At 35.3% G+C, this 19,049-nt stretch overlaps 1 protein-coding gene across 12 annotated transcripts in view; it reads left to right on the top strand.

Moving 5' to 3' along the window:
- RNPC3 (RNA binding region (RNP1, RRM) containing 3) overlaps window positions 1-19,049 on the top strand; it is an 80,944-nt gene that overhangs the window by 13,659 nt on the left and 48,236 nt on the right. For 9 of the 12 annotated variants that reach the window (XR_007476739.1, XR_007476742.1, XR_007476740.1 and 6 more), the window contains 7 exons: window positions 1,175-1,300; window positions 3,983-4,134; window positions 6,085-6,246; window positions 14,917-15,011; window positions 15,100-15,158; window positions 17,445-17,577; window positions 18,282-18,353. Coding sequence is in view for 4 of the 12 variants with exons in the window: in XM_033434128.2 (XP_033290019.2) it covers window positions 1,175-1,300; window positions 3,983-4,134; window positions 6,085-6,246; window positions 14,917-15,011; window positions 15,100-15,158; window positions 17,445-17,577; window positions 18,282-18,341 (787 nt within the window). In the remaining 8 variants the exon portion in view is untranslated. Of the gene's footprint in view, window positions 1-1,174; window positions 1,301-3,982; window positions 4,135-6,084; window positions 6,247-14,916; window positions 15,012-15,099; window positions 15,159-17,444; window positions 17,578-18,281; window positions 18,354-19,049 lie in introns of those variants that run through there. The other 3 variants (XR_007476754.1, XM_004263097.3, XM_033434144.2) reach the window with 2 other exon arrangements.

Below are 19,049 nucleotides of genomic sequence, written 5' to 3'. Positions count from 1 at the left end.
GCTAGCTAAAACCATTTTTGTTTTTGTTTATTTAGGTTTCCATTTAGGGATGTAGTGAGGAATTCTGCTAATTCATCTTGAGTCATGAGAACAAAGCCTTTGCATGAACTAACCTCTGGTTTCATGCTTCTCTGTTATCTTCTGGAAATATTATAAAATATGCCACTATGTATTTGTCAGCAGATGTCTATTGATTAGTTACTTAACATATGCCTTGCACTGTGTAGAGCCTTAGTATACTTTGGGTGAGCAATCTATGAATATAGACATATATTTTGTATAACTGGATTTATTCATAAAATTTTTGGTAAACTGTGATTGTTAAGAGGCTTTAAAAATTTATAACATGTTTTCATTTTTCCTCGCTTAAGGAAAAAAGGTTTAAAACTTATTTTAACCAAATTCTTCTTCACTACATTTTACTGTGCTTGTTTTGCTTTCAAATTTCGCAAACTTAACTCTGGAGAAGTAGAGCTGTGACTAGTGGTTTTTGAACTTGCTCTGTGGAAGCACTATATCTGATCCTGTGGAAGATCCAAGAAAGCCTAGACAAGATCTATTCTAAATATTATTCATAACCATAATGGAGATAAGCTATGTATAAGGTATCAATTGTCACCCCTTGATTGATTAAGCTACTTCAGAGTATAGTATTTGAAAACTGTTCTCAAGTATCTTTTTTATATAATGATGCTTTCCAACAATTATGTACAAAATATTTTTAAGTAAAAGTACTTAAGTCCAGTTCTCTTTAATAATTAGAATATGAATCAAAATAATTTTACTACGTTCGTAAGGTCTTTTGAATATTAGTCAAGAAAAGAGCAATAAAGTTACAGAGATTATATTTAGTGTGTTTTGTTTAACTTTTTGGCATCAAAGTTCAGTCATTTGGGTAACTAATAATTTTTTTAGTAAAACATATCTTTAAAAATTGCAATTAAGGAAATTCCAAATTCCTTCAAACAAAGATGAAAGTTGAGCAAGGAGATTTGTAACTTGAGCTTTTGTCAGATTGATTATATCTTATTTGATGGCTTAGAAATTATACTTATGCCATGTAAATCATTTTATAATTTATAAGCTCAATACAAATTTGTTTAACAAAAGCAGTTGTAGATAGCTATGCTTCTACACAAAGAAATCTTTTCTACTTTTCTTTCCTCCAATGTAGAATGACCAAACTAATGGAACTAGCAAATCTTCAGCCCAAAAGACCAAAAACAATAAAGCAGCACCACGTGAGAAAAAAGAGAAAAATAAAGGATATGTTGAATATACCATCATCTGCTTCACACGGGTAATTTTGTTTTGGATTGTTTTGTTTTGGATAAGGGTTTTGTATGTACTTTGTCTGATTGCTTAACTCAAATCATACCTCACTCTGACTTTTATTTCATCAGTCCACTGGTTTACCAGTGACTGCTTGTTTGCCAAATTCACAAGTATCCTTAATTCTCAAAGTTGACCAGCATTTGATACTATTGACTACCCCAGGTTTCAAAATTGTCCACCCTTAATTTTACATTCTCTTTTTTTATTTCTCATCTTACTTCCTCTCTTCCTTCCTACTTTTTTCTTTTGTGACTTTCTCTTACTCACTTGCTTTTTTTTTAAATACTGGATTCCATATACTCCTGTCCATTGTCATTTTCTGTTCATATATTTATACTCCTTATTAATATCATTAATTTTTTTATGGTTCACCTGTTGCAGCTAATAGATTCCAAATCTCCATCTCTAGATTTAACCTCCTGAGATCTAAAATCTTCATTTCCAGCTTCCTATTTGCATACTCAGAGTGTCTTGTAGGCACTTAAGATATTATCCAAAACAAAATTCATTTACTTTCATTATCTCTTTCTCCTCCTGCATTCACAGTTTTGATGATGGCATCCATCACCAATGTGTTTATATGAAATTTTGTTAATTTCTCCTAACTCCACTACCTGATATCAAACATTTTTTTACTTTGAAGTACCCTACCTGGTAAAAGTTCACATGGCTTAGCACACAGGACCCACCTTTAAATATTTATCAAATATGTGATACGTTCTCTGCTAAATATTATGGGGTTTGGATCACTCTTCCAAAGCTCAATGCTATCTTTTCAAACAGTGAGTTAATAGTCTTATGGGTAAGTAAGCCATATGCACAGATGACTGTTGCATTAGCAATTATAATAAATGACATAAGAAGAAGATGTAATTAAGAATGAAGTATTGTGAGGAAGGAAATGTCACAGCCAGTCAGGAAATCTGGAAAGACTTTAAGAGAGAGGAGACATTTGAGCTGGGCTTGAAGGATGAGAGGCAAAACTTAGGCAGGGAAGAGATATCCAGTGTGAATGAAAAAGTGAGTTTCCAGAGGTAGGAAAATTTGGTGCGTAGGAATAGAAATGATGAAAGGGAAAGCTGGAAGGATGTGGAGAGATCTGCCTTAAATGTTAAGTTATGGTGTTTGAATACATTGAGGGAGCCATTGTAATGCCACTGATATTAAAAACAATTAAGAATTTCTTTCAGACTTTGTCACCTTGTAATAAACTTTCCAGGAAAATTATGTAGATGTTGGGTGATGGTCAGGGCTATGGGTACGAGGGAATTTTATTAGGTATAAATTAACTTCTGACTATGTCTTAAACTTTCAGTTAGAGTAGAGAAATTGCCAGTGAAATAGTATTTATTACTGTGTATTTAGTTTGAAATACATTGTCCTTTTTTTCCTTTTTCACCGATTATCTGACATTTTGCTTAATAAATTTTCTTTGAAATTATGGCAGAAATTTTACTTGCCTTTTTGCCATGCAATTCTATGTATTTTAATATCTTAATCAGATGAAAATTGCCATTAATTGCAATTTTAATTTTATTCAGCTTTTCTACAATGTAAATTTCCCTTGAACTTGTAAGTAACTTTATAAATAGAGGAAGAAGTTTGTTAAAATGATCTTTTTACATTTTTAAAGGAATGGGTCTTTGGGTTTTTTAAAATTATTATTTCATGTTAAGTATACATAATATGATGCATATTTCCCACCTATGTATGTTTTGACACCACAGTCCCATGCTTTTGATCTGTAGCAGCACCAAACAATTAAAAATTAATACAGTTGACCCTTCAACAGCACGGGTTTGAACTGTGTGGGTCCACTTATATGCAGACTTTTTCTCAATAAATACTACAGTACTACATGATTTGAGGTTGGTTGAATCCCTAGATATGGATCCACAGATATAGAGGAACCATGGATATGGAAGGCTGATGAAGTTATATACAGCTTTTCAACTGCTGCAGGGTTGGGGCCCTTAACCCCTAAGTTGTTCAAGGGTCAGCTGTAATGTGAACCAATTAAATTTTCCAATAGCCACATTAAAAGATAAAATTAATTTTAATAATATATTTTATCCAACTGATTATATCTGAAATGTTATTTTAACATATAATTAATATAAAACGTTATTAAAACGTTTTATATTTCTTTTTTCACACAAAGTTGTTAAACTCTGGCGTATATTTTGTACTTAGAGCATAAGCACAGCAACATTTCAGATGCTTATTAGCCACGTGTGGCTTGTGGCTACTGCATTGACCTGCATAGGTTTATTATATATAGTATATAGAATACAGTGCATAAAATGCTTACATTAAACATAGAATGAACTTTTTTGCTTATTGGTAAATATCCTGAAGTTTAGAATCAATAGTCCTAAAGTCCTATCTCTGTCATTTACTGAGTGACTTTATGCAATTTCTTAACACCCTTTAGCCTCAAACTCCTTATCTGTCTAAACTAGGAATTTAATAATACCTATATGAGAACATTTGTTAGGATTTATTGAAGTTAAATGTAAGTTACTTTGTTCAATGCCTATAGTGTGTTTTATCAGTGTTAGCTTTTTAAATTTAAAGTAAATATGAAATGTTTTACTCAAAATTTTATTTGCAATTACAAAGTAATGCTGTGATTGTTTGTAAACAGCAGTTTACATCCAGTGTTGTTACCTTCGGATGTATTTGACCAACCACAACCTGTAGGTAATAAAAAAATTGAATTCCATATATCTACCGACATGTCAGCTGCATTTAAGAAAGATTTAGAAAAAGAACAAAATTGTGAAGAACAAAATTTTGGTAAGTGTATTCTAGTTCTTTAACATGCTATGTAAAAATTCTTCTCAGTTTTTTTTTGTATTAAAATTAAATTTTATATGTTTCTGTTTTTTTAGTATTTGTGAATATATTTAAAATATGCAATTAGGTCTTTGTTAGTGTCTTAGAATACTATCCATTTTAAACTTTTTTATATAACTAAAATTGGAGCTTAGTGGTAAGATTGTCACAGTTACCTTTTGCTAGTAATGAACTCTAGGGTGAGGCTTACTCTCATTTTTGCTGATGTTTACACTAAAAATATGATAAAAGAGTTTCTTGTATTGATCTGTTTTTTCATTGCTTATTATATGTGATGCTCTGGTTTTATTAGTACAGTTGTATTATTGGTTAGGAAAACAAGCAGTGTGATTATTTTTTGAGTTGTAGATTTCATGTAAATTTTTTTTTTAATCCAAAAGACATGGAAACTTATTTACAAGATACTATTCGTTAAGTTTGAAGATAATGTATTGAAATTACAGATTTTTTTCTGCTTATTTTAAACATTAATTTGATGTTATACTACAGTGGCATTTCCTTGTTCTTTAATTTTTAAATTTCAGAAATAATACCAGCTTATAGAAAATATAATCAAAACAGGAGCATATAAAGTTTTAAAATGTTAACACCTCAAACCCCACTGTTCCCTATCCCAATACTTAGAGATAACCATTGTTAATAATTCGGTATGAAAATAGTCCTTCCAGATCTTATCCTACACTTGTGTATAAACATTTTTTTTCCCTTCTTTTTTTAAGTAGCCATCATGGGTTATGTTTTTATGGCTGCATAGCACTCCATAGTATAGTTATAACAATCTTTATTTAATTATACTCTATTATAGAAGTTGAGGTTGTTTCCATTTTCTTTATTATTACAGCAAATTCTGGAATTTACATTTTTGTACATGTATCTTTGAGCACTTGTGTGAATATAGGATAGAGTTCTAATAAGTATTGCAAATGTACTGCATGATAAACTGTAACTGGTTTTAATTCCTGTCTCTCTGATGGTTAGTGAGAATGCATTGCCTTTTCAGATAGCTCCTTTTTTGTTTGTTTCAGTATTTATATTTTTGTATGGTTTTCTTTCTTATCTCATGACTAGTCACCCCTTGACACAAATTTTTATTTTTTTAAGTTTAATTTACTCAAGGACTTAGACCTTTGTGAGGTGGGGACAATTGTCCCATTCTGCATCAACGTAGAGTAATGCTGAATTAACAGTAAAAACAGTTTTAAAAGTGTTTTTTCTTACTGATGCCTTCAGACCACAGGAGGTCTGTTGGGACGATGGCTTTTCTATGTTATGAGGAGACTTTTATAATCCTAAACATGGCATGTTATTTGCATCATTTTCAGAGCTTTTTTAGGGTTTTGTTTGTTTTTTTTAGGTAGTATAACTGGAATTTTTCTACTGAATGTTTAATCCTGTCCTTCCCAACCCTCTCCCCCAAGTCAGTTTAATTTTTGCTGAAGCTAAGATTCATGTTTTCTGAATGCAATCCATTATGTTGCTATGTTGTAAATTTAAAATTTATAATGGTTTTTAATTTTCCTAATTGAATAATTAAGTGTGCAAATACTTCTTTTTCCTGACTTTGATTAGGATTGGCTCCTTTTTTTTCCCCTGGTGGGAAGTATAATGGATGTTTTTTTAGTACCCTCAAATGGAAATGTCTTCTTTTATGATTTTCATGTTCTAGTGGCAGAGTTGAGTAGTCATGATAGAAACCATATGGCCTGCAAAGCCTAAAGTATTTACTGTTTGAACCTTTATAGAAAAAGTTTGCTTATCCTTGTTTCAGAGTATTGAGAAAAACACCAAAGAGTTTTAGTGCTAGAATATATCTTAAAAATTAAAAATGGAAAAGAAAAACTGTTTTGAAGGGAGGAATTTTTAATGGCTGATGTCAATGTTAACTCTTAGACTTACCTGCTTCTGAAGTTGATGCATCCAATATAGGATTTGGAAAAATCTTCCCAAAACCAAATTTGAGCATCACAGAGGAGATTAAAGAAGACTCTGATGAAATGCCATCAGAATGTATTTCTAGAAGGGAGTTGGAAAAGGGCAGAATTTCTAGAGAAGGTAATTTTCATGAAATAAATGAGCATTTATTCCATTTTACATTTATTTGGCCCTTCAGAAGCAAACCAAATCTCTTCATGTTGTTTACTTTATTCAAAGCACATGCTTCAAAACATCTCTCCAGTTAATGTTTTTGTTTGTTTGTTTTTTGTCTATACATGTATTTTTTATTTTTTTATTTATTTTTTAACATCTTTATTGGGGTATAATTGCTTTACAGTGGTGTGTAAGTTTCTGCTTTATAACAAAGTGAATCAGTTATACATATACATATGTTCCCATATCTCTTCCCTCTTGCATCTTCCTCCCTCCCACCCTCCCTATCCCACCCCTCCAGGCGGTCACAAAGCACCGAGCTGATATCACTGTGCTATGTGGCTGCTTCCCACTAGCTATCTACCTTACGTTTTGTAGTGTATATATGTCCATGCCTCTCTCTCGCTTTGTCACAGCTCACCCTTCCCCCTCCCCATATCCTCAAGTCCATTCTCCAGTAGGTCTGTGTCTTTATTCCTGTCTTACCCCTAGGTTCTTCATGACATTTTTTTTTCTCTTAAATTCCATATATATGTGTTAGCATACAGTATTTGTCTTTTTCATTCTGACTGACTTCATTCTGTATGACAGACTCTAGGTCTATCCACCTCATTACAAATAGCTCAATTTCATTTCTTTTTATGGCTAAGTAATATTCCATTGTATATATGTGCCACATCTTCTTTATCCATTCATCCGATGATGGGCACTTAGGTTGTTTCCATCTCCGGGCTATTGTAAATAGAGCTGCAATGAACATTTTGGTACATGACTCTTTTTGAATTATGGTTTTCTCAGGGTATATGCCCAGTAGTGGGATTGCTGGGTCATATGGTAGTTCTATTTGTAGTTTTTTAAGGAACCTCCATATTGTTCTCCATAGTGGCTGTACCAATTCACATTCCCACCAGCAGTGCAGGAGTGTTCCCTTTTCTCCACACCCTCTCCAGCATTTATTGTTTCTAGATTTTTTGATGATGGCCATTCTGACTGGTGTGAGATGATATCTCATTGTAGTTTTGATTTGCATTTCCCTAATGATTAATGATGTTGAGCATTCTTTCATGTGTTTGCTGGCAGTCTGTATATCTTCTTTGGAGAAATGTCTATTTAGGTCTTCTGCCCATTTTTGGATTGGGTTGTTTGTTTTTTTGTTATTGAGCTGCATGAGCTGCTTGTAAATTTTGGAAATTAATCCTTTGTCAGTTGCTTCATTTGCAAATATTTTCTCCCATTCTGAGGGTTGTCTTTTGGTCTTGTTTATGGTTTCCTTTGCTGTGCAAAAGCTTTGAAGTTTCATTAGGTCCCATTTATTTTTGTTTTTATTTCCATTACTCTAGGAGGTGGGTCAGAAAGGATCTTGCTGTGATTTATGTCATAGAGTGTTCTGCCTATGTTTTCCTCTAAGAGTTTGATAGTTTCTGGCCTTACATTTAGGTCTTTAATCCATTTTGAGCTAATTTTTGTGTATGGTGTTAGGGAGTGATCTAATCTCATACTTTTACATGTACCTGTCCAGTTTTCCCAGCACCACCTATTAAAGAGGCTGTCCTTTCTCCATTGTACATTCCTGCCTCCTTTATCAAAGATAAGGTGACCTTATGTGCGTGGATTCATCTCTGGGCTTTCTATCCTGTTCGATTGATCTATCTTTCTGTTTTTGTGCCAGGACCATACTGTCTTGATTACTGTAGCTTTGTAGTATAGTCTGAAGTCAGGGACCCTGATTCCTCCAGCTCCGTTTTTCGTTCTCAAGATTCCTTTGGCTATTCGGGGTCTTCTGTGTTTCCATACAAATTGTGAAATTTTTTGTTCTAGTTCTGTGGAAAATGCCAGTGGTAGTTTGATAGGGATTGCATTGAATCTGTAGATTGCTTTGTGTAGTAGAGTCATTTTCACAATGTTGATCTTCCAATCCAAGAACATGGTATATCTCTCCATCTATTTATATCATCTTTAATTTCTTTCATCAGTGTCATATAATTTTCTGCATACAGGTCTTTTGTCTCCTTAGGTAGGTTTATTCCTAGGTATTTTATTCTTTTTGTTGCAGTGGTAAATGGGAATGTTTTCTTGATTTCACTTTCAGATTTTTCATCATTAGTGTATAGGAACGCAAGAGGTTTCTGTGCATTAATTTTGTATCCTGCAACTTTACCAAATTCATTGATTAGGTCTAGTAGTTTTCTGATAGCATCTTTAGGGTTCTTTATGTATAGTATCATGTGATCTGCAAACAGTGACAGCTTTACTTCTTCTTTTCCGATTTGGATTCCTTTTATTTCCTTTTCTTCTCTGATTGCTGTGGCTAAAACTTCCAAAACTATATTGAGTAAGAGTGGTGAAAGTGGGCAACATTGTCTTGTTCCTGATCTTAGTGGAAATGCTTTCAGTTTTTCACCATTGAGGATGATGTTGGCTGTGGGTTTGTCATATATGGCCTTTATTATGTTGAGGAAAGTTCCCTCTATGCCTACTTTCTGCAGGGTTTTTATCATAAATGGGTGTTGAATTTTGTCAAAAGCTTTCTCTGCATCTATTGAGATGATCATATGTTTTTTCTCCTTCAATTTGTTAATATGGTTTATCACATTGATTGATTTGCGTATATTGAAGAATCCTTGCATTCCTGGAATAAACCCCACTTGATCATGGTGTATGATCCTTTTAATGTGCTGTTGGATTCTGTTTGCTAGTATTTTGTTGAGGATTTTTGCATCTATGTTCATCAGTGATATTGGCCTGTAGTTTTCTTTCTTTATGACATCCTTGTCTGGTTTTGGTATCAAGGTGATGGTGGCCTCGTAGAATGAATTTGGGAGTGTCCCTCCCTCTGCTATATTTTGGAAGAGTTTGAGAAGAATAGGTGTTAGCTGTTCTCTAAATGTTTGATAGAATTCACCTGTGAAGCCATCTGGTCCTGGGCTTTTGTTCGTTGGAAGAGTTTTAATCACAGTTTCAATTTCAGTGCTTGTGATTGATCTGTTCATATCTTCTATTTCTTCCTGATTCAGTCTTGTCAGGTTGTGCATTTCTAAGAATTTGTCCATTTCTTCCAGGTTGTCCATTTTATTGGCATGGAGTTGCTTGTAGTAATCTCTCATGATCTTTTGTATTTCTGCAGTGTCAGTTGTTACTTCTCCTTTTTCATTCCTAATTCTATTGATTTGAGTGTTCTCCCTTTTTTCTTGATGAGTCTGGCTAATGATTTATCTATTTTGTTTATCTTCTCAAAGAACCAGCTTTTAGTTTTATTGATCTTTGCTATTGTTTCCTTCATTTCTTTTTCATTTATTTCTGATCTGACTTTTATGATTTCTTTCCTTCTGCTAACTTTGGGTTTTTTTTGTTCTTTGTCTAATTGCTTTAGGTGCAAGGCTAGGTTGTTTATTCGAGATGTTTCCTGTTTCTTAAGGTGGGCTTGTATTGCTATAAACTTCCCTCTTAGAACTGCTTCTGCTGCATCCCATAGGTTTTGGTTCGTCGTGTCTCCATTGTCATTTGTTCCTAGGTACTTTTTATTTCCTCTTTGATTTCTTCAGTGATCACTTCATTATTAAGTAGTGTATTGTTTAGCCTCCATGTGTTTGTATTTTTTACAGTTCTTTTCCTGTAATTGATATCTAGTCTTATGGCGTTGTGGTTGGAAAAGATACTTGATACAATTTCAATTTTCTTAAATTTGCCAAGGCTTGATTTGTGACCCAAGATATGATCTATCCTGGAGAATGTTCCATGAGCACTTGAAAAAAATGTGTATTCTGTTGTTTTTGGATGGAGTGTCCTATAAATATCAATTAAGTCCATCTTGTTTAATGTATCATTTAAAGCTTGTGTTTCCTTATTTATTTTCATTTTGGATGATCTGTCCATTGGTGAAAGTGGGGTGTTAAAATCCCCTACTGTGAATGTGTTACTGTCGATTTTCCCTTTTATGGCTGTTAGTATTTGCCTTATGTATTGAGGTGCTCCTATGTTGGGTGCATAAATATTTACAATTGTTATATCTTCTTCTTGGATCGATCCCTTGATCATTATGTAGTGTCCTTCTTTGTTTCTTCTAATAGTCTTTATTTTAAAGTCTATTTTGTCTGATATGAGAATTGCTACTCCAGCTTTCTTTTGGTTTCCATTTGCATGGAATATCTTTTTCCATCCCCTTACTTTCAATCTGTATGTGTCTCTAGGTCTGAAGTGGGTCTCTTGTAGACAGCATATATATGGGTCTTGTTTTTGTATCCATTCAGCCAATCTGTGTTTTTTGGTGGGAGCATTTAGTCCATTTACATTTAAGGTAATTATCGATATGTTTGTTTCTATTCCCATTTTCTAAATTGTTTTGAGTTCGTTATTGTAGGTCTTTTCCTTCTCTTGTGTTTCTTGTCTACAGAAGTTCCTTTAGCGTTTGTTGTAAAGCTTGTTTGGTGGTGCTGAACTCTCTCAGCTTTTGCTTGTCTGTAAAGGTTTTAATTTCTCCATCAAATCTGAATGAGATCCTTGCTGGGTAGAGTAATCTTGGTTGCAGGTTTTTCTCCTTCGTCACTTTCCATATGTCCTGCCACTCCCTTCTGGCTTGCAGAGTTTCTGCTGAGATACCAGCTGTTAACCTTATGGGGATTCCCTTGTGTGTTATTTGTTGGTTTTCCCTTGCTGCTTTTAATATGCTTTCTATTTAATTTTTGACAGTTTGATTAATATGTGTCTTGGCGTATTTCTCCTTGGATTTATCCTGTATGGGACTCTCTGTGCTTCCTGGACTTGATTAACTATTTCCTTTCCTATATTAGGGAAGTTTTCAACTATAATCTCTTCAAATATTTTCTCAGTCCCTTTCTTTTTCTCTTCTTCTGGAACCCCTATAATTCGAATGTTGGTGCATTTAATATTGTCCCAGAAGTCTCCGAGTCTGTCCTCAGTTCTTTTCATTCTTTTTTCTTTATTCTGCTCTGCGTTAGTTATTTCCACTATTTTATCTTCCAGGTCACTTATCCTTTCTTCTGCCTCAGTTATTCTGCTATTGATCCCATCTAGAGTATTTTTAATTTCATTTATTGTGTTGTTCATCATTGTTTGTTTCATCTTTAGTTCTTCTAGGTCCTTGTTAAATGTTTCTTGCATTTTGTCTATTCTATTTCCAAGATTTTGGATCATCTTTACTATCATTATTCTGAATTCTTTTTCAGGTAGACTGCCTATTTCCTTTTCATTTGTTACGTCTGATGCATTTTTATCTTGCTCCTTCATCTGCTGTGTGTTTTTCTGACTTCTCATTTTGCTTATCTTACTGTGTTTGGGGTCTCCTTTTTGGAGGCTGCATGTTCGTAGTTCCTGTTGTTTTTGATGTCTGTCCCCAGTGGCTAAGGTTGGTTCAGTGGGTTGTGTAGGCTTCCTGGTGGAGGGGACTAGTGCCTGTGTTCTGGTGGATGAGGCTGGATCTTGTCTCTCTGGTGGGCAGGTCCACGTCTGGTGGTGTGTTTTGGGGTGTCTGTGGCCTTATTATGATTTTAGGCAGCCTCTCTGCTAATGGGTGGGGTTGTGTCCCTGTCTTGCTAGTTGTTTGACACAGGATGTCCAGCACTGTAGCTTGCTGGTCGTTGAGTGAAGCTGGACGCTGGTGTTGAGATGGAGATCTCTGGGAGATTTCCGCCTTTTGGTACTATGTGGAGGTGGGAGGTCTCTTGTTGACCAGCGTCCTGAAGTTGTCTCTCCCACCTCAGAGGCACAGCACTGACTCCTGGCTGCAGCACCAAGAGTCTTTCATCTGCACGGCTCAGAATAAAAGGGAGAAAAAGTAGAGAGTAAGAATTAGTAGAATTAGGAAGAAAGAAAGAAAGAGAGAGAGAGAGTGAGAGAGAGAGGGAGGGAGAGAGGGAGGAAGGAAAGAAAAGGAAGGAAAGAAAGAAAGGAGGGAGGGAGGGAGGGATGGTGGGAGGAAGGAAGGAAGGAGGGAAGGAAGGAAAAAAGAAAGAAGATAAAGTAAAATTAAAGTAAAATATAATAGTTATTAAATTAAAAAATAATTATTAAGAAAAAATTAAAACAAAAAACGGATGGCTAGAACCTTAGGACAAATGGTGGAAGCAAAGCTATACAGACAAAATCTCACACAGAAGCATACACATACACACTCACAGAAAGAGGAAAAGGAAAGAAGCATAAATCTTGCTCTCAAAGTCCACCTCCTCAATTTGGGATGATTCGTTGTCTAAAGGAGGTAGGGAGGGATGGAGGGAGGGAGGGAAGGAAGGAAGGAAAAGAAAAAAGAAAGGTTAAAGTAAACTAAAATAAAGTTATTAAAATTCATTATTAAGAAAAGAATTAAAAAAAAAACAACGGATGGATAGAACCCTAGGACAAATGGTGGAAGCAAAGCTATACAGATACACACTCACAAAAAGAGGAAAAGGGGGAAAAATCATAAATCTTGCTCTCAAAGTCCACCTCCTCAATTTGGGATGATTCGTTGTCTATTCATGTATCCCACAGATGCAGGGTACATCAAGTTGATTGTGGAGCTTTAATCTGCTGCTTCTGAGGCTGCTGGGAGAGATTTCCCTTTCTCTTCTTTGTTCTCACAGCTCCCGGGGCTCAGCTTTGGATTTGGCCCCGCCTCTGTGTGTAGGTCGCCGGAGGGCGTCTGTTCTTCGCTCAGACACGACGGGGTTAAAGGAGCCGCTGATTCGGGGGCTCTGGCTCACTCAGGCCGGGGGGAAGGAGGGGTGCAGATTGCGGGGCTAGCCTGCGGCGGCAGAGGCCGGCATGACGTTGCACCAGCCTGAGGCCCACCGTGCGTTCTTATGGGGAAGTTGTCCCTGGATCCTGGGAACCTGGCTGTGGCGGGCTGCACAGGCTCCCCGGAAGAGGGGCGTGGATAGTGACCTGTGCTTGCACACAGGCCCGTTGGTGGCGGCAGCAGCTGCCTTAGCGTCTCATGCCCGTCTCTGGGGTCCGCGCTTTTAGCCGCAGCTCGCACCCGTCTCTGGGGTCCGCGCATTTAGCCGTGGCTCTCTGGCGTTCCTTTAAGCAGCGTTCTTAATCCGCTCTCCTCGCGCACCAGGAAACAAAGAGGGAAGAAAAAGTATCTTTCCTCTTTGGCAGCTCCAGACCTTTTCCTGGACTCCCTCCCGGCTAGCCGTGGTGCACTAACCCCTTGAAGCTGTGTTCACGCAGCCAACCCCAGTCCTCTCCCGGTGCTCTGACCAAAGCCCGAGCCTCAGCTCCCAGCCCCGCCCGCCCCGGCGGGTGAGCAGACAAGCCTCTCGGGCTGGTGAGTGCCGGTCGGCACCGATCCTCTGTGCGGGAATCTCCCCGCTTTGCCCTCCGCACCTCTGTTGCTGTGCTGTCCTCCGCGGCTCCGAAGTTCCCCCCTCCGCCATCCACAGTTTCCACCCGCGAAGGGGCTTCCTAGTGTGTGGAAACCTTTCCTCCTTCACAGCTCCCTCCCACTGGTGCAGGTGCCGTCCCTATTCTTTTGTCTCTGTTTTTTCTTTTTTTCTTTTGCCCTACCCAGGTACGTGGGGAGTTTCTTGCCTTTTGGGAGGTCTGAGGTCTTCTGCCAGCATTCAGTAGGTGTTCTGTAGGAGTTGTTCCACGTGTAGATGTATTTCTGGTATATCTGTGGGGAGGAAGATGATCACCGTGTCTTACTCTTCCGCCATCTTCAGAACACCCTCCAGTTAATGTTTTTAATCACCACTTTTGGTTTTTAGTACTCATACTTTATACGGAGGAAAAGTATCTCTCAGTATAATGTTTCCAGTCTATATTTATTTGGAAGAATGTTTTCATTCCTGAAACTTATATGACATGTTAAATCAGTGTGGCCCACAGTCTGGAATTCTGTATTCTGGATACAGTTGATAGACCAACACAGTACTGTATCTGAGATGTATGCAGAGCAATTATTTGTCAAAAAAAAAAAATAGTTTTAACTATTTGGTGATTAAAAGCCTGTGTTTATGAATTTTATATTCTAATGTGATAGTTTTTTACTTCTTAATGGAGTTTTCTTGTTTTAGTATATTTTAGGAGAATATTTAGGGGTTTTAGATTGACATGTAACACATTATAATTTTTCCCATAATGGAAACAGACTTTCAACTGACATATTTTTGCCTAGAACATCTAGTTGTCAGGAAAGATGGTTATTGTCACTAAATAGGAGTAGCTGTATAGAGATTCATAAGCCACAGTTTGCCTGAAATACTTGATTATTACATATGAGTACTTTATTTTTACATTTGAATATATTGGTGCTGGTAGTTTGGGAGATTGACTTTAAGCAAAATAATTACACAAATATTTGGTAGCATCTTTATTTGCTTTAGTTTTTTTAATAAAGTAACTGATCTTAAAGTTAAGCTTTACAGAGTATTAACAGAAATATTTTATTGGATAAATTTTAGTTATTCTAGATGCCTGAAAGTTTTAAACTTTTTGTCATATTACTACTTTAGATTTTTAATGGGTATTTTTATCCCATTAGTAACATTGCCATTAATTTGTATGGTTTTAACATTTTCTTAATGCTTATTTTGTCTATTTAACAGATATATTTGAATGCCACTATACTTTTTCTTTGAAAAATTGATGAAACTGTCTTAATTTTATATCCTTGTTTTGTTTTTATATAAGAAATGGAAACACTTTCAGTTTTTAGAAGTTATGAACCTGGTGAACCAAACTGTAGAATTTATGTAAAGAATTTAGCTAAACAAGTTCAAGAAAAGGTAAGTTGAAATTTATAAATTGGTTTTATTATTTTACATGTTTTTCCCCTGGCTTTCCTTATTAGTCTTTTCCTTGTTGAAATTCTAGGACCTTAAATTTATTTTTGGAAGATACGTTGACTTTTCGTCAGAAACACAACGCATAATGTAAGTGTCATGTATATTCTCAAATTGTGTTTTGTTTTTAATCTGTTAGAAATTAGCCCTTTTTTAAACATTTCCCCTTTAGAGATTAAAATTATATGAAGAAATTGCTCTTATCTTTTAGACATCTAGAGCAAGAGTCAGCAAACATCTTTTTAAATTGACAGTAAAAATTTAATATTTTTATACTAAAATATTATGGTGTCTGTTGCAACTACTCAGTTTTGTCTTTGTGGCATTAAAGCAGCTGTAAACAATACATAAATGAATGTTAATGGCTGTGTTCCAGTAAAGCATTATTTATAGAAACAGGCCTCAATCCCTAGCTCTAAAGCAGTGGTTCTCAAACTTTAACCTGTGTAAGAGCTTATTAAAACCATGTCCTTGATCTATCCCTAGACTGATATTCCAGGTTGAGATAGGGCCCATGAATTTGTGTTTCTAAAATGTGTATGGATGATGACTAAGCTGCTGGTCCAAAGATTACATTTTGAAAACTAGCATTTTAATGACTCATCCAGGAATATATAGCAGTCAGGCAGAGTTTTTTAGATTCTTACCATGGCAGTAACTTCTCTTCGTTCAGTTGGGAAGGCTTCCAGTTTTATGAGTGCAAAAGAGAGGATATGATTTGTAAATGATATAAAAGCTAATGTTTGGAGTTAGAATTTCATTCTTTAAAATTTTATAATTGATTAACTCTAAAGTATGTAAGACCTTGGCCATATAAATTAGAAGTAAAGAAAATTAGAAAAGGTAAGGAGAGAGACTTTTGAATGGAGGTAAATTAGAGAAATGACTGTAGTTAATTTTGCTTTAATTTTCATGTGAAACTAAATTGTTTTTTTCTTGGCGGTACGCGGGCCTCTCACTGTCGTGGCCTCTCCCGTCGTGGAGCACAGGCTCCGGACGCGCAGACCCAGCGTCCATGGCTCACGGGCCCAGCCGCTCCGCCGCATGTGGGATCCTCCCAGACCGGGGCACGAACCCATGTCCCCTGCATCAGCAGGCGGACTCCCAACCACTGCGCCACCAGGGAAGCCCGAAACTAATATTTTTAAAGTCTTATCTGGGCTGTGTACCTTTTTATATGGGCATGCACAGTGAGCACCATGTCTTAACAACCATGTCCATATTATATTCATTAGTGACAGATATATCTTATCAGGATACCAAAAGTTTGTGTTGCTGGCCATGCAAAATACTGGCCCTTTTTCTCGTTGCCGCCTTTGAATCATGATTGTAAGGGGAAAAAATTTAAAAATAGATAATGTGTGTGTGTGTGTGTGTGTATATATATAAATATATGTATGTGTCACATAGATATATATAAGTATATGTATTGTGTCTGTGTATATATATATACGTGCGCACATATATATATATCATGTATATACTTTCTATTTCCAGTATTGCCTGCCATTAGAATTTGAAGGGAAGAGAAAATTCTATATTGAGAAAGCTGTACACATCAAAATGATAAATTGATAATTGTCTCCTGTGGGACTAGTCATGTGAATTTGTTAAAAAGGAATTTACCTGCATTTTTTGATACTTTAAACATTCTTTATATGCTTTTGCTAGTCTCATAGACTAAATGGTAGGCAGTACTTTAGTTATAAGTTAGTCTGTTTCTTTAAGTAGTTTTGAGTATAGTTTCCTCCCCCAAAATGTTGAAAAATGAATACAGTAGGAGAATAGAAGACTACACTTGGAATACAAATTCTGGTTTGTGTTTTTGGCTTTAACTTTAGCGATCGGTGTGACCTTGAAGAAGTCACTCCGTCTCTACACATCATCTGTAAAATGGGGTTTTTGACTACATGATCAGTGAAGTCCCTTCCTACTCTGAAATTCCGGGTTACTTTTCCATAGTTCCTGTCAGCCCTTTTATTCTTGGTCGTATGGTTGTTTTTTTTAATTGAGTAAATATCAGTAGTATTAAGTTGGCTGAATAAAACTGTTTAAAAATAGAGATATGAAAGAAAAACTTTGCTTTTATAGTTGCTAGTAATATAATTTTTAAATTCCATATATTTATAACAGCTAAAAAAAGATAAGCACATCATCAAAATAATTCTGTAAGTATTACCTACTTACAGAATCAATTTTAGAACAGAATATAAAATACAATTTTAGAAAGCCTGAGTAATGTGCTAATCAGATAGTATAGTCATTTTTATTCTGAAATAGCAAATTTTTAAATTGTTCAATGCATTCCCATTGACTTCATCAGAATTCTTTGACAATTCTTTGAGTCAAAACCATTTTTTCTTCCATGACTTCTAGGTTTGATATACGCTTGATGAAAGAAGGTCGCATGAAAGGACAAGCTTTCATTGGACTTCCAAATGAAAAAGCAGCAGCAAAAGCATTAAAGGAAGCTAATGGATACATTCTTTTTGGAAAACCTATGGTGGTTGTATCCTTCAAATCTGTCTGTTCCAAGACTTATGGATCAATAGTTTTTAGGAGTAAGGGTATAATTGAAACCAGTTTTTATATTGTCCTTCATCTCAACAGCTGGCATTCTAGCTTGAGAATACTCAGTTATAAATATACTTAGTTGAGTCAAATGACAATGTTATTTAAATTTTTATTGGAAAATAAGCATCATGAGGTTATTAAAATCCAGCCAAGTCTAAACATTTTACTTAATACAGCTTAAAATATACATACTCATGCCAAGCCTAAGATACTATGGTATCCAGAAGTACATTTGGAATCGTTAAAGATATGATTTGTTGTAGTTTTATTATCTTATATTTTATTGAATTATAATTCATATTTATGTTTGAGAATTTTAATAACAAAATATATCATTGACTTACCATCCTACTTTCAGTAGTTAATGCAGTTTCAAACTAGAAATCAGTGGGATAAATGAAGGAGCAAAGGTCTAGGTGTAAAAAATGACTAAAAGAAAAGATAAATTATTTACTTCTTCCCCAGATCATGGACAGCTAGGAGGCAGTCAACAAATATTTGATGAATGACTGAGTAGGAAGACAAATATAGAGATAAATTAAAAACTGTACTCCTACCCTACATTAGGAAGTTCTTGAAAATTCTTTAGAAAAGATTACTTTCATGTTTGTGAACAAAACCTTAATTTTTAAATATTAGCAGTTTGCTCGATCTGCTAGACCAAAACAAGATTCTAAAGAAGGAAAAAGAAAGTGTTAAAAATTAGTAAAGGTAAGTGTGGAGATAACGTAATAAAAGGACAAGACTTTCTTGAGATTAAAATTAAGGAAGGATAAAAGCCTGAGAGAATAGTAATTTGTGTACCTTCTAATGTTTTTAAAGGATCCTCCCTCTGATTCTTTCTGTCTATGCAGTTAATTTCCATTAAACTTCACAATTAAAACTATGGAATAAAACCTATTTGTATGTAAAAATTAAAATTGGGGAATGAATTTCATAAGGGTAGTGTATCTTTATTAGTCTTTATTTACTTTTTCTTCATAGAGTAAAGCAGTAGTTCTTAAATTTTAACATGTATTATAATCACCTAGAGGGTCTGATAAAACACAGATTACTGGGTTTCCCTTCACCCCCACCCAGAGTTTCTGATTCAGTCGGTCTGCAAGGGGGTTGGGCCTTGGGCAGTCAATCATCCCTAGTTTTCCTGTGAGTAAGGGGTTTTCCAGGATACTGGACTTTTTAATGCTAACACTGGGAAAGTGTCTGCCACGCCAGGACAAGTTGGTTACCCTTGGTGGGACCTGACAATTTGCATTGCTAATTACTAATTGTACACCTCACAGAAATATGTACATATTTTTTTGGAATGAAGTATTTCATCTTTCAAATAAGTAATTTTAATTCATACTTAAGTAATTTAATGATTAAAAATGGTAGAATTAAGCATTTTATATTACATTGATTTAA

This window comes from Orcinus orca, chromosome 1 (genome assembly GCF_937001465.1).
Source record: "Orcinus orca chromosome 1, mOrcOrc1.1, whole genome shotgun sequence".
In the NCBI taxonomy this organism is placed as follows: domain Eukaryota; kingdom Metazoa; phylum Chordata; class Mammalia; order Artiodactyla; family Delphinidae; genus Orcinus; species Orcinus orca.
This window is presented reverse-complemented; position numbering and strand designations above follow the sequence as displayed.